Here is a 13,831-nt window from a genome sequence, read left to right on the forward strand (position 1 = left end):
AAAAAAAAAAAAAAAAAAAAAAAAATAATAATAATAAAAAAAAACATGCGACGATATTTTTGTTTGAAAAGGACAAATATGTGAGAACATGTATACCATCATATCTTTCAGTTTGGCAGGCGAGCTTAGCCAAGTAAATGAGTTTTTCTCTTTCGTTCTCCATAACTTGATCTCCTATTTCTCTCGGTCTTTGTTTCTTATGTGAATTAAGGGATGCTTTGATAAAAAAAAATATATAATATATGGTTAGTGATAATATATATAGGGACTGTTGAAACCAGTTATGCGTAGTCGCAGATCTAGTTATACTAGAAAGAAAGAAAAAAAAAAAGATACACCTAAGTTTGTAATAAAGGAAAAAAAATAAGGGAGATAGAAAGATATATTTTTGTTGTTGTAAAAAAAGCAATATATCTACATTTGTTTTACTAAGTAAATTTAAATTTATTATCTCTAGATATTTGTCTTTATAAGAAAGATAGGTATATATCTGTAAAATGAACAATATTTATACATTTGTTTTGCTAATTAAATTTAGATTAAATATATGTTATATTTGTTTTCAATAAATGTAAATTGAATATTTTAGAAAAAATATATTAAGATAAAATGTAGATGAAATTAATCATTATTATGCTTGTATACAAACATAAGTAAAAAGAAGATTAGGCAGAAATAAAGGTAGGTGGAGAAGTCCATATGCTGATGTACCTGCGCATGATAATATGGGCTTTTTTAAAAGCCCAAACTTATGACCCAATAGAAGAGATTTAACGAAATCGCAATGCTTTTTCTCTGTGTGATACCGTTTCAATCTCCCTCACGGCCTAACGAGGAACGACATTTAAAAAAAAATAATAAAAACAATATTTTATATTTCTTAACCAACATAATCGATGGGGCAAGTCGTCGGAAGTATCGTTATATTTGGAATGGACCCATTCTTTAAATTTTGTTTAGTATAAGTTGCGTCATTCCTCCAAAATCTAATAAGATTTAATTTGTGGAGATAACACATATATAACAAAGTGGAGATATTTTCTTTGGTATGTTAACGTAACTTGTAACGACACGTATAATCGAAAACAAGGGCAACATGTTTTTAAAACCTCATATCGCTTACGTCCACTTTGTAATTTTCTTACAAGTTACAACCGTTTGGAATTGTTTTGAATTAATAAGTTGGTGGAGATTGTGTGAAGAAATTGATGATATGTGCCAAGTTTCATGAGTTTTTAGTTCGTAAGAAAGTGAAAGGGGGAATCCTATAAAACGAAAAAGCACTAACATTTTTTAAATTAATTAAATGTATCTGATTCTTTTGTCCTCGTACAATAATAGAGTGTATATATATATATTAACTGGAACTTGATTTTCATGTCTTAAATCGAACGGAATTACAGTAATTTTACGTTGCTATCACTAATATCATTATTAATAAGTGTGGTTGTATAATGTATACTGCATAAACCATATAATATATAAATCTCCTAAAAGTACTTTATATTATTGCAATAATGATGTTGGATAAAAGTATTGTCATGTATGAGTTTTAGTATTTTTAATTTTGTGCCCAAAACAAAACTGACTGATTAGAGAGTGTTTTTGGTCCTTTTAGGAGCATGTGACACGACATAAGGGACCATTACTTGTATATAGTCCCTACCAATGATATCTAACCACGTCATCAAAACAGCTGCTTGTGTGATGGTGGGATCCATAGATATCTGACATCGACGGTTACCATTGAGTGGAACCAAGGAGAGTCCATATGAGATTGGGTGGACTACATAGCAGGAGAGAGTTCGATGGTCGCCGTTACTTGCGGCTACCGGACGCAACAAACCGGACCTGATGCTTACATATCCAGCAGAATTTATTTCAAAAATCTTACAAAAAAATCAGCACATAAATATTGATAAAATACTTTAAAATCTTGTAGTAAGATATATAGTAGAAAATATATTTTTATTTTATTTCTATATATGTGTTTAATCCAAATGATATGCACTTAGATTAGTTCGAATTCTGTAAAAAAAAGGATTAGTTCGTATTTTAATATTCAAACTTTCAAAACACTGATTGACGCAGCATTACCATAACCTAGAAAAGGAAAAAAATCTTAGAAAATCCGCATATCTTTCAGTTTATTTGTTTTTAATTATTTTTTTTTCCTCACCAACTAATCATGTTTCCTCAATGCATTAAGATTATTATTCTACCATTATTATACGAAAAATATATTAAAAAGAAACTCCGTGTATTAGCCGCGGATTCATAGTTTCATACTAATCCTAAATGCATTAAAAAACACATATAATTGGAATACATTAAAATCCTAGAAACGTAAGGATATGAATAAAAATGTTATTTGGTTGAAAATTGAAAGTGAAGAAGGAATAATATAAAATACGTACACATCTTTTTCTGTCTTTTAAGAGTTAGCGAAAACACCATAGATTTTAGTCACTGTGTCTCTCTTGCATGTTCTGTCATTAACCCGTCCACTTCATCCTCCTCTCTCTTTCGTCTAGCTATCCTCTGTGTTTCTTTTGTTGTTGTTGTTGTTGTTCTTCTTCTTCTTCTCTGTTTAGTGGCTGTGGTCGTTTGTATTGGTCAAACAGAAACAAGTAGGGCGATTTTTAACTCTGGCCTACACATACGCGGATTCGGCGTTGGTCGGATCAAGAAGTGTTTCCTTTTTTTCCGGCGTCATTCTTTCTTCTATAGTCATCGATTTGGTGCTCTCGCAACTTCCAATAGATTACGGCTAAGTCTTAGTTTTCAGATAATGAAGATGTTACACTGCTTTGCTGGATTGATCAATAGGAAGAAACATAAGGTAACGTATTTAGTATTCTTGTTGAATTTTTTTCCCGGCGAATTAATTTTTGCGTTGTTGAACTCGTTCTGTTGACTGAAACAGGGGAATTCAAAACCTCTGCCACCGAAAACACAGAGAATCCTTCAGATCAGGCTGGAGGAGCCAGTGAAGCCTCTGGAGAATGACGAGCCTAACATCGCAGGTTACGACAAGGACAGTCCTATCAAGCAAGAGTCTTATGACGGCGAAGATGAACGCGACGACAAGGATTCAACGGACCGTGAGTTTCCTAAATTCGAAGATCAAGAACGAGCCAGAGCTGTTCAATCTCTTAAAAGCAAGGAGATTGTCAAGGAAGTAACAGATACTTCTGAAAATGGTGATGATGATGATGAGGAAGGTGGACACGTTAGTGATCCAGGATTAGGCAGAGCCACGGCTTGGGTAGCTTCTCCTAAGCTTAAACGATCCTGCTCCACCCTCAGCAAGTTCAATGGCCGGTTCCAAGGTTCTGATCTCCATGACCTAAGAGAGACCGTTCCGGTTGGTACTGGATCAGTGAGGTCTCATAGAAGTGCAGATAGAGTGATGCTCAAGAAACACTCGTCCATGCAAATACTTCCCTCTGGGAGCCGTCGGCTCTGGTGGAAGCTGTTCTTATGGAGCCATAGGAACCTTCACAAACACCGTGTTTCCTTAAAGTCACAGCCTTTGAACAAGAACCATCAGTCTGGATATACCTCTGACTTTGCTGAGCACAACCAATCGAGCCATGATGAAGAATCTACAAACAATTGCGCTGAGTTCACAAACCAATCATCAAACTTATGGCCTCGTCATAATCAGTGGGTAGCCTTCTCTGCTGAATCCTCTTCGATGAAACGAGTGGACGAGTGGGTAAGAGGCCTCGATATCGAAGCCACAGTTCTTCTAGACAACGAGGATAAGAATGTCTTGGCCAGCTTCCCTACTTCTCCTAATACAGAGAGATCACCCTCACGAAATGTAGTTCAGTCCGGTAATGTTACGGAGGCTATAGTGCATGCAAACAGCCTAATCCAATCGCTGAGCAAATCCTCGAGCGTGGCTCACATCTCGAGCATAGGCTTGAAAGCGATCCCAAGTATCTCACATTTCACCAGCCTCAAGTCCATTGATCTATCAAACAACTTCATAGGTTAGACACTCATGGTTACAAGTTTTTTGAAGTGTGTGTGTGTGTGTGTGATGATGATTACTAAACATTGTTCTGTTCATTGCAGTTCAAATTACTCCTGCATCACTTCCAAAGGGACTCCACGCATTGAACCTGTCCAAGAACAAGATCAGTGTTATCGAGGGACTGAGAGATTTGTCACGCCTAAGAGTGCTCGATCTCAGTTACAATCGTATTTCGCGCATAGGACAAGGTAAGTTTTGAAGTCATTAAATAGAATCCATACAATGCTTGTTTGCTTCTCTGTCTTAACCAAAAGCTATTGATCAGGTTTATCGAACTGTACACTGATCAAAGAACTATACCTCGCCGGGAACAAGATCAGCAATGTAGAAGGCTTACACAGATTGCTGAAACTCATTGTTCTTGATCTTAGCTTCAACAAGATCGCCACCACCAAAGCAATAGGCCAGCTCGTTGCCAACTACAACTCTCTCGTCGCTCTGAACATTCTTGGAAACCCGATTCAGAACAATATCGGTGAGGACCAGCTGCGTAAGACTGTCTCTGGCCTTCTCCCTAAGCTGGTTTATCTTAACAAGCAGCTCATTAAGCCACAACGAGCCAGGGAAGTTCTCAAAGATAGTGTAGCGAGAGCTGCGTTTGGTGGCGGAGATTCTTTGCACCACCGGCGCAAAAGAACATCCACCAAGAAAGCTGTGGGAACAGCCTCCCCTAGCATTCACCACCGAGGCAATATTGGAAAGGGACGTGGATCCAAAAGCAGAAGGAGCCAACATCAGCTAAGGAAAACTTCAGCTGCAGAGACACCATCACATTGAAAATCTCATTTTTTTGTATGAAACTTATGAATTGGCCAATGCAAATAGATCTCCACCATAGCAGCTCCCGAGTCCATATCTTCACAAATCACATTTGTAGCTTAAACCAAGTCATCTCTGTTCTTTGAAATACAAAATCTGTTTTCTAACAAACAAACAAAAAATGTTTCCGGTTCGTTTTCATTCTGTTTTACACTCATTGAGTTGATCCGGTTCGTGTAACATGTAATTACTAACCAAATATATACCGTCCGGTTCAACTTAATCGTAGCTAATTTCGTCGGTTTGACAAGAGTATATATACTCTCAGTTCCGGTACGGTACAATATTGGATAAAAATATATCGGATTCGGTTAACCAAACAAGCAAGTGAAAAATTTACTAGAAAGCTTTCCAACTTATTTCATAAACAACTTCTTCACAAATATGAATCATATTCTTTTCGTTGTATAATAAAAGTTATAGAACCAAAGTTATATAGTAAAAGAAAAAGAAAAAAATCTAGATTCTGTAAAATGGGAACTCACGAAACCAGATAAAGAAATTTCACCGGCGGTCTTACGTCCCCGGCGGGATATATTTTCATTCTCTTTCTCCTTTCTTCCCCGTATCACCAACACAGTTTTGATTGATTCCAAAAATTGTGAGGCTTGGAACAAAAAATTAAAAAGTGGAGAGAAACACCTGTGTCTATGTTCTTCTTCTTCTTTAGAGTGATTGTTGTCTTTTGGTCAAAGGCTTTTGGCAGATGAGAAGTCTCTGTTCACTGCTGCTTTCAACCTCTATCACTCGAGCCTCCCACTTCAACTGCGTTATCATAGCTCTCGCCTTTTCCACCAGAAGTGCCGTGTCACGGATGATCACCCATCCCTGCACCAAAGTTCTTTCATTAGAAACCACCTCAAGAAACGATTAATAATCTTTCTTTCCAAAAAGTATACAAATTTCGTACCTCTGGACGAAGTAATCTGTCAATCTCTGTGAAGATAGCCATGAGCGAACATGGACTTCTGCGGCGCTGAGTTGTCTGAAGCGACAAGAGATTGTCTGCGTGCACCAGATCATATGTTCTCGGGTAAGTCGGGAATGGCTCACACCTGAAGAATAAAAAGAGATGTTCATCATGTTCAGAAACATTCATGACCAAATTTTGTTTTGTCCCAACAGACTTTAGGACGGACTCACCAGTCGTGCAAAACTCCGACTAAGCCACGGTCAAGGATCATGGGGAGGTGGTTAGGTCCAGCTGTTGGGACCACGTTCATCACCCATACTGATTTCTTTGCTTCCAACAATGCGGAATTGAGACCACCGTATTGAGCGTTCATATCCAATACGTTTCTGAGCATGTTGTAAGGCGGTGATGGATCTTCATCGCCTGGTCTCTTGGGATGATCAGAGAATATCAGAGGAGACAAGAGAGACCAGTATTCTCTTACTGTTATTTTCCAGTTCTCAGCATCCTCTCCAAGCACCTCGGGGTGAAGACCTGAACAAAAACCAACCCCAGGAATCAAAAACTGCAGACAATATGGATTCAGAAGCAATGGTGCAACTAAGGAGACTAACCATATAGTGAAAGTTCAGTCTTGTTCATGTTAGATCGGCTAGGCCATCTTGTCCTGCCTTCAATGGGAATCCACCTCCGGCTACGTGTTCCACCAATACACATCTGAAGTGGCCTGTAATAAGGAGACTCAACGTCGTGCCCTTTGGTACACACAGAAGGGCCTACCCCAGGTTTCCTGTTTATAGGAAAAGCATCCATATTTAGAAGACTTGATAAAATAGCCATATATGTAATGTAATGTAATCCATATGCAGATTCTGTAATACAATATTGGTGTGTGCGTCACTGACCGGGAACTATAACATTTGGTTTTGATTGTCTTTCTCCAGACAACTGTTTCGTCTTGCTGAGGTAAAATAGTCCAACAGATGCTTTCAGCAAAATCATGAATAAAGTTCCATCTTTTAAGATTCTCTTTGCTACGAGCGTTTGTGAGCGGAGATGTCCAAACAAAGTAACCTCCGGGTTTCAGAACCCTGTCGACTTCCACAAGGAGAAGGCCATCTGCAAAGCATATTAACAGCACTGTAAAGCAATGCAACATATCAAAGGAAAGATTGTTGGATGTTCATCAAATTGTTACCTTTCTGGTCCCAATCAATGCCACATCTTAAGCAATGCAACATATCAAAGGAAAGAGAAGGATATGGCAATTGCTTTGATATAAAAGAACCAATCATTGCAGGGAGACCCCTTTCGAGGGTTAGCTGAACTTGGCTACCCGAGGCTTCGTAGTTTGCTATGCACATGGTTAAAAGTTGTTTGGAGAGTAGATGTGCACCAAAGCTACCATAACCACATCCAATATCCAAGATAGTTCTCACCTGAAACGAGGACATTAAGAAGAAAATAGCGAATAAGAAACTGATCTGACTGAGAAAGATAAAAAGATCAACTCTTTCAAATTTGTGACTTACACCAGCTTCTATGAAGTTATCATTTTTAATCCCAATCATTTGGGCGATCTGATGGGAATAATCTTCAACCTCATCAGACATAAGAGATGCTGAACGAAAAGATATCTGGTCATCTTCCATCATCATCATTCTGTAAAAAAGGCCAAAAAAAATAACGAAGCCTTAACAATGGAACAAGTCAAACTTTAGCAAGAGAGAGACCCAAAGAAGCAACAAACCATCACCTCTTGGTTATACTACCAGAAGAGACAACTTCTTGAGCATTAATCTTAACATTAGCTAACCAGATGACATCTTTACCAGTGGGCCACCTAAGAGGAACACGATATTTCACCGGTGGCAAAACCAAACATTCTTGCTTTGATCCAGGGCCACAAAAGCGATCAATCTCATCACCGTTGGAGTAACCAAGAGCAAGATTCTCAGAAGCATTAAAGCAAGGAACAAAATTCTCAGAATCATCTATATTACAGTAATCCAAGTCCTTCCACCGATTAGGACCAAGAGAAATCTCCTCAATATCCAACAAGTCAGAAACAAGCTGCTCCTGTAACCTCCTATAGTTGTGATATACATGACCTCTGGAAGAAGTGGAAATAGAAATGGTCCACCAGAAAGATCCAGCAAGAGCAAAAACAACAATAAGAACCAAACTGATCTTAAGAAACATGAGCATCAATCTGTGTCTGGTCCTTGCAGTATAAGGATCAGGAGGGAAAGCGTTATCGCCGCCGTGCTTGTGGTTACTAGTAAAGAGGAAAGCAAAAGGAAACCTCAAGGTTAAGTGGGAATCTGTAGTAGAACGACCACGAATCAAATCTTCTTTATCAGTTTTGTCTTTCATTTGAGAGTCTCTTAGATCATCACTGCTATCAGAAACTCGTACTCCAGAGATGCCACGCTGTAGTGGCATCGACATTTTCTTTTCTTTTCTCTTTAGCTGTAAATCTAAGATCCCTGTAAAAAAAAAAAAAACAAACACCCAGTTTTAAACTCGTATTAGAGAGGTTAGTACCTGGAAAAATAAAAATTGAAGCTTTAGGAATAAATTAAGATTGAGCTGAGTATATAACTATTGTAATCAACGATCTCATCACGCGTTTCGAATTGAAACAAAAAAAGACTCCAACTTTACATAAACAGATCCACGAATTATGAGCAAAGTGTTGAGCACATATGGAATCAGAATCAGCTCGAGGAATCCAAGTAACTCGATATCAGATAAAGATCAAGCAACGTAGAAATCGAAATCGAAGGACAACCCAGAAAAATTGGAGAAAAAACCCGACCAACCCCCATAGATTAATCCAGAAATCAAGGGGGAAGAAACACCCAATCAAGAGAAAAAAAGAACCGAGTAAGAGAAAGAAAAAAAAATAAACCTTTGTTTTTTTTTTTCCTTTTTTTAGAGTAGTGTTCTTGGTGCGGCAGATACGCACACAACGACCAGATTAAAAATCTCGTTTTTTTTTCTTTTCCCTCAAGAAAAAAAATATGGAATTTTTGAGAATCCTCTAAATCAGATTGTCTTCTTCGTGGCTTTCTCTTCTCTGCGATGGGCTGGGAGAGATCTTTTATCTCTCTATGTATTTTTTCTAAAAGAGTTTGGAGGAGAGAACAGTGGGAGGGAGAGAGAGAGAGTGAAGAAGAAGAAGCAGAGCGTCGTGGAGATTTTGTATGGATCCAAATCTCGACACAGCTCGTGAGAGAACGGAAATTATAATTTAAAAAAAAAAAATTGTATATGAATGATGAATTAAAGAAACACTTCCGTTAGCAAGCTCGATTTCTATTATATTACCTTCTTTTTTTTTTTTGTAAAAATTTAAGAAAGAGAGAAAAATTAGAGGAATCTTAACTCTCTCTCTCTCTCTCGCCTTGAATAAATAATTTGTTACTTTATTTTATATTTTGGGGTTTAAAAATAATAAGTGTTGTTTGTTTGGGTGTGAGAGCGTATTTAAGGGAGCAAAGAAGAGAAGCTTCCCATGGGTAGATGTCTAATTAACTACATAATCGTATTAATTCACGCTCTGTTTTCTTTCTATTTTTAAATTTTTCTTCACCTTTCTCTCTCTCTTTCTTTCTTTCTTTCTTTCTTTCTTCTCCATGATGACAGGTCTTGGCGGTGCATAAAAACAAATTGTATTTATTGACTCTTTTTAATCCCAATTTCGACTGAAAAAAAATTAGAAGATGCTTAACGGGATAACAACACTACTACTAGTAGTTAACAAAAATAAACCCAAAAACAAAAATAGAAGATGCTTAATAATTTTGTACTTTTCAAAATTTCCACTCACACCATCATGTATTTTCCTAGATATTTTTTACTTTTTTATTTTATCTTTTTCTATATTTGATCTTTTATTATATACACAATTTTTTCATTTGAAATTTTCTTATATATTGTATTATTTAAGACGAGTGAGTTGTTTCATGCATATATAGTAGGATTATAAACCTGCATGTACGTAAATAAAGTGGGAGAGGATGGTGATATTTTTGCAATTCTTCTTGTTAAACTATATTTGCAATTTTGTTAGTATATGTTTGTACTTATCAAAAAGAAAGATACTACGGATGATTTGACATAACATCACATAAAACAACGACGTGCGAATATATATATATATATATATATAAGCAACGTTAAATATGAATGTTACCGTAAGAATGTAATATATAGTCAGCCACATTGTATACATAGTTTGGATGATTAATGCGTAACACAAAACTAGCCATGCTTTTGTACGAATGTCTATAGTTTAGCCTTTAGAATTTAGACGATAGAAATTGAAGTATTTCTCATAGCAACCCTCTCCGTTTGTCTCTAACCTTCATTTTAAACAGAAAATACAATCAAGAACCCCTAAAATTAATTATTATTTCCCTTTTTGCATAATAATTGTTTGACAAGTAAGAAGACAAATAATGATTATCTAAGTTTTTTCCGTCGACGATGAAATACCAGTTAAATCCCATGATAGAGAACGGGATCAGGTTGTTTCACAAATTTCCAATATGCAAAGAGACACCACACACCAAGCATCCTTCCATAATTTATAATTTTATTGTGTTTGGGGAAATGTATGATTCTATAGAATCTATACTAACAAAACAAACAAACGAAGAGATAAGTAATACTGACATTTGGGTAAAACGAGATGGTACATCAAAAGACTGAACATTTTAAACATGCATGCATGGTAAAAGTAAAACAAATCATATGTGATGAAAAATTAAGTTATCACCCATTTAAAACTGGACCTGTTTATTCACACGCAAAAGAAAAACACAAGTAAGACCCATAGTTATAATCACTTTTAGCTCATAAATGCCAATTAATCATTAAAGTTTTTTTATCAGCCAAAAGATTAGAGGTTAACTACTCCGTAGTTACAGAATTTATGGCTTCCGTTGCCGTATTGCCTGTATCCTATGCCATCGTAGTGTGTACCTATTTGTTTGTAGTATATACTATTATTTTTTTAATAACTTTTTTTTTCGTTTCAGAGAGATTGATTTTTACGTTTTTATATATTTTTATAACCTAAAAAAAATCTTTATATTCTAAGAAAAATCATAATTGAGATTATTTAAAACTTATTAAATTACTATTAGTATAATCATAAAAAGGTGTTTAGTGTGAAAATGTAGTGCATATATAATTACTAAATATGAATATATATTTTTAATTTATATGAAAATTAACTTCTGAAAATATTTTTTTTTAAAGAGCAAATGGAGTTAGTAAATTCAACAAAATTAACCATATGTGATTAAAATAATGATTAGTGATTATATCAAGACTGCAAAATAATTATATTCGTTCTTGCATTCTTATGTCTGAACAGAATTTATTGGATCAGTGCATCACCATATATATATATATATATAATTATAAACTGATCAGAATAAAGAAATTGGTTTTTTTTTCTTTCTTTTTTGAGAACTGAAATAGTAGTAGATAAAACGGGGAGTTGTGGGTCCCATTTTGAAACGAGGTAATATGTCGGTGGCTCCATATATCTGACGTGGCATATGTGACGGTGTTTGTAAACGTACACCCGTATGGAGGCGATTACAAGACTATGTTTGGTTACAAAGATAATAATAAACGTGGATAAGTTTTAGTGTTGCACGGTATTCGAGTTTTCTTGTGTTGTGGCGGACCGTGACAAAGGAAAACTTCACGGATCGTTTAATTCTGGATCACATGTGATGTTTAACTATTTCCCAAATTTTTCTTGATTCAACATTTATGCAAAAGCTTTTATTCAAAACTTATGCACACAAAACAAAACAAAAACAGAATTGGTAAATGGTTAGTTAACTCGAGTCTCTCTGGAAATTTCTATGGTTATGTGAATCTTTAGGCGACGTGCAATGTATCCTTTAGGATTTCTTTACCGACGTGTTGTTATTAATCAGAATTTTGTTTTTTGTGTGTGTACACAGACACATTTTTGGCTTTGAGGAACTAAAACACGTGATGATCGTGTGATAGATTTAATTTTGGAATTCTACATGTAATTTTTTGTCCATAGGTCAAAATGGACCAGTGACGTTTCAGAGATTATGAATCTAAAAGTATGTATAGATTATCAGTAGCAGAGTTTTACTTTACCAGGATAATATTATGCCGACGCTTGAAAATTGTAAAATAAAAACGAATCTTACAAATTTGACATTCATGGTTGATGAGGAAAAAGATTGAATTTTTTTTTTATTTTTTCTTGGTCTTAACGTGAAGATTCCATTTCAAATTAGAGTTTACATATTTAGATACCGATTACAAAAATAACCCATTACCACAAGAACAAAGAGAAAAACTAACATAAAATTTTACTAAAGGAGATAAGAGAGACGACTAAAGTAAACTTCCAGGAGAGAGGTTGGCTGCGAGACAGTCCCAGGAAATGAGAGGAGGCGACTTCGCAACGTACGATCAATGGAGAGGCGGAGATATGTGGCGGAGCATTCGGCAGATGAGAAGATCCTGGCATTTCGTTCCTTCCAGATGTGATAAACCACGGTCTGAAACAGAAGCTTGATGATGGTGATTGCCTTGGCGACATGCGGTTGACGGAGATTGAGAATCCATGCAGGAATATCTGAAAGAGTAAGAAGAGGATTAGGAAAGAACTTAGCAGCAAAGAACCCCCAGAGGTTTGTGGAGAACGGACAAGTGAAGAAAATGTGCTCTTGTGTCTCAATCCCATTGAAACAAAGAACACAAGATGCAAAGATATTCAACCCCCAGCTATGCAGCCTATCTCTTGTTGGAAGGCGAGAGAGAATAGCCAACCATGTAATAAAGGCAAACCTTGGCACATGCTCTTTGAACCACACAGCCTTAGCCCAAGGGACGACCGGATAATGAATCCTTAGCTGCTCCCATGTCTCTTTGGCAGAGAAACAGGGCGATATAATCCTGCAGCGTTACGCCAAAGGTAGGAATCCCGGCCTTTACTATCCAGGGGAGCAGAGAGTTCAGTAAGAGCAATCAAAAGCGCTTGAGAGCTATCTGATCGAGCAGGCGGTAGTACCCAATCCCCATTTCTCGAAGCGGCGATAACATACATATCCTTTGGCTTTGCTGATTGAAATTTATAACGACGAAAATTTTAGCTTTGCTGATTAGAAAAATTAAAGAGTAGATAGAGATAGCTAAACTTAAACCACCGAGGGTAGTCGTCAATTGTTTACCTAATTTTGTTTTCAATGAAATCTTTTAATTTTCTTACTTAAAAAATAATGATTTATTTGATTCAAGTCGTCACATGCGACTTATTTTGTTTCCTGTGCTTTAAAAGTGATAAGATGGAATAGACACCGACATAGTTTGAACTTTTGTATAAACCGATGTCGACTGACCGAGGAATACTGTAATTTTGTAACGCCATTGTCAATATGCATAACACATACTATTTTATTTTTTTGGGTCAAAATATACTATGACTTTAACAAAAAATGTAATTAATACATGAGATGAGATGGTTAAATTAACAAACAGATAAGTGTAATTAATCCATGAGAGTAACATCTTTGTTCCTGTGGTTCTTTTTCTTAATGCATGATTTACAAAATAGTTTTGGGGAAAGTATTATGAAGACGTAAGATGAAGAGATGTATTAGATGACAACTCAGAATAAAACAAATATATATTAGAGACAAAACGGTCCAAACGTTACAAAAGATACGCAAATAAAGTTACTTTTTCACTACCTTTCATTCCATTCCATCATCTCTTCCGTTATATCGACATGGCTACAGTCTTTTTGCATGAAAAGTCATCATAGCTTGAGTTTACAAAACGTAGAAACAAAAATAATAATATTAACAAAAAAGACTTTTTCTGGTCCAGATCGATGTTACTAGATAAGTTTTTGTCAAAGATGTTATTAACGGAAAATTGCTTTTCACCGGCAAAAGAGGAAAACGTAATGCATATTACTCCGTGTCATATTATAACTGTGATTTGTGAATAACTCCGACTATTTAATTAGTAGTCTAATT

At 36.0% G+C, this 13,831-nt stretch overlaps 3 protein-coding genes and 1 long non-coding RNA gene across 4 annotated transcripts in view; 1 reads left to right on the top strand and 3 right to left on the bottom strand.

Annotated features, from left to right (window-relative positions):
• Positions 1-268, bottom strand: part of LOC104751719 (14-3-3-like protein GF14 epsilon) — a 1,860-nt gene extending 1,592 nt beyond the window's left edge. The window contains exon 1 of the mRNA XM_019238063.1: positions 97-268. Coding sequence (XP_019093608.1) covers positions 97-163 — 67 coding nt within the window. The 5' untranslated portion in view covers positions 164-268. The remainder of the gene's footprint in view (positions 1-96) is intronic.
• On the top strand, positions 2,370-4,885 carry LOC104751720. Its single transcript, XM_010473731.2, has 4 exons — positions 2,370-2,842; positions 2,927-4,001; positions 4,087-4,233; positions 4,311-4,885. Exons 1-4 carry the CDS (start codon positions 2,792-2,794, stop codon positions 4,820-4,822), a joined length of 1,785 nt encoding a protein of 594 aa, XP_010472033.1. The 5' UTR covers positions 2,370-2,791; the 3' UTR covers positions 4,823-4,885.
• On the bottom strand, positions 5,210-9,163 carry LOC104751721 (probable pectin methyltransferase QUA2). Its single transcript, XM_010473732.2, has 9 exons — positions 8,692-9,163; positions 7,534-8,266; positions 7,310-7,439; positions 6,976-7,216; positions 6,683-6,896; positions 6,392-6,567; positions 6,008-6,311; positions 5,775-5,919; positions 5,210-5,692 (listed from the first exon to the last, which is right to left on the bottom strand). The coding sequence occupies exons 2-9, from the start codon at positions 8,226-8,228 to the stop codon at positions 5,531-5,533; spliced, it is 2,067 nt and encodes a 688-aa protein (XP_010472034.1). The 5' UTR covers positions 8,229-8,266; positions 8,692-9,163; the 3' UTR covers positions 5,210-5,530.
• On the bottom strand, positions 12,067-12,954 carry LOC104751722. The gene is made up of 2 exons (XR_761864.2): positions 12,639-12,954; positions 12,067-12,426 (listed from the first exon to the last, which is right to left on the bottom strand). It is a non-coding gene; the product is annotated as an uncharacterized LOC104751722 (long non-coding RNA).

The sequence above is a fragment of the Camelina sativa genome, chromosome 16 (assembly GCF_000633955.1).
Source record: "Camelina sativa cultivar DH55 chromosome 16, Cs, whole genome shotgun sequence".
Taxonomy (NCBI): Eukaryota; Viridiplantae; Streptophyta; class Magnoliopsida; order Brassicales; family Brassicaceae; genus Camelina; species Camelina sativa.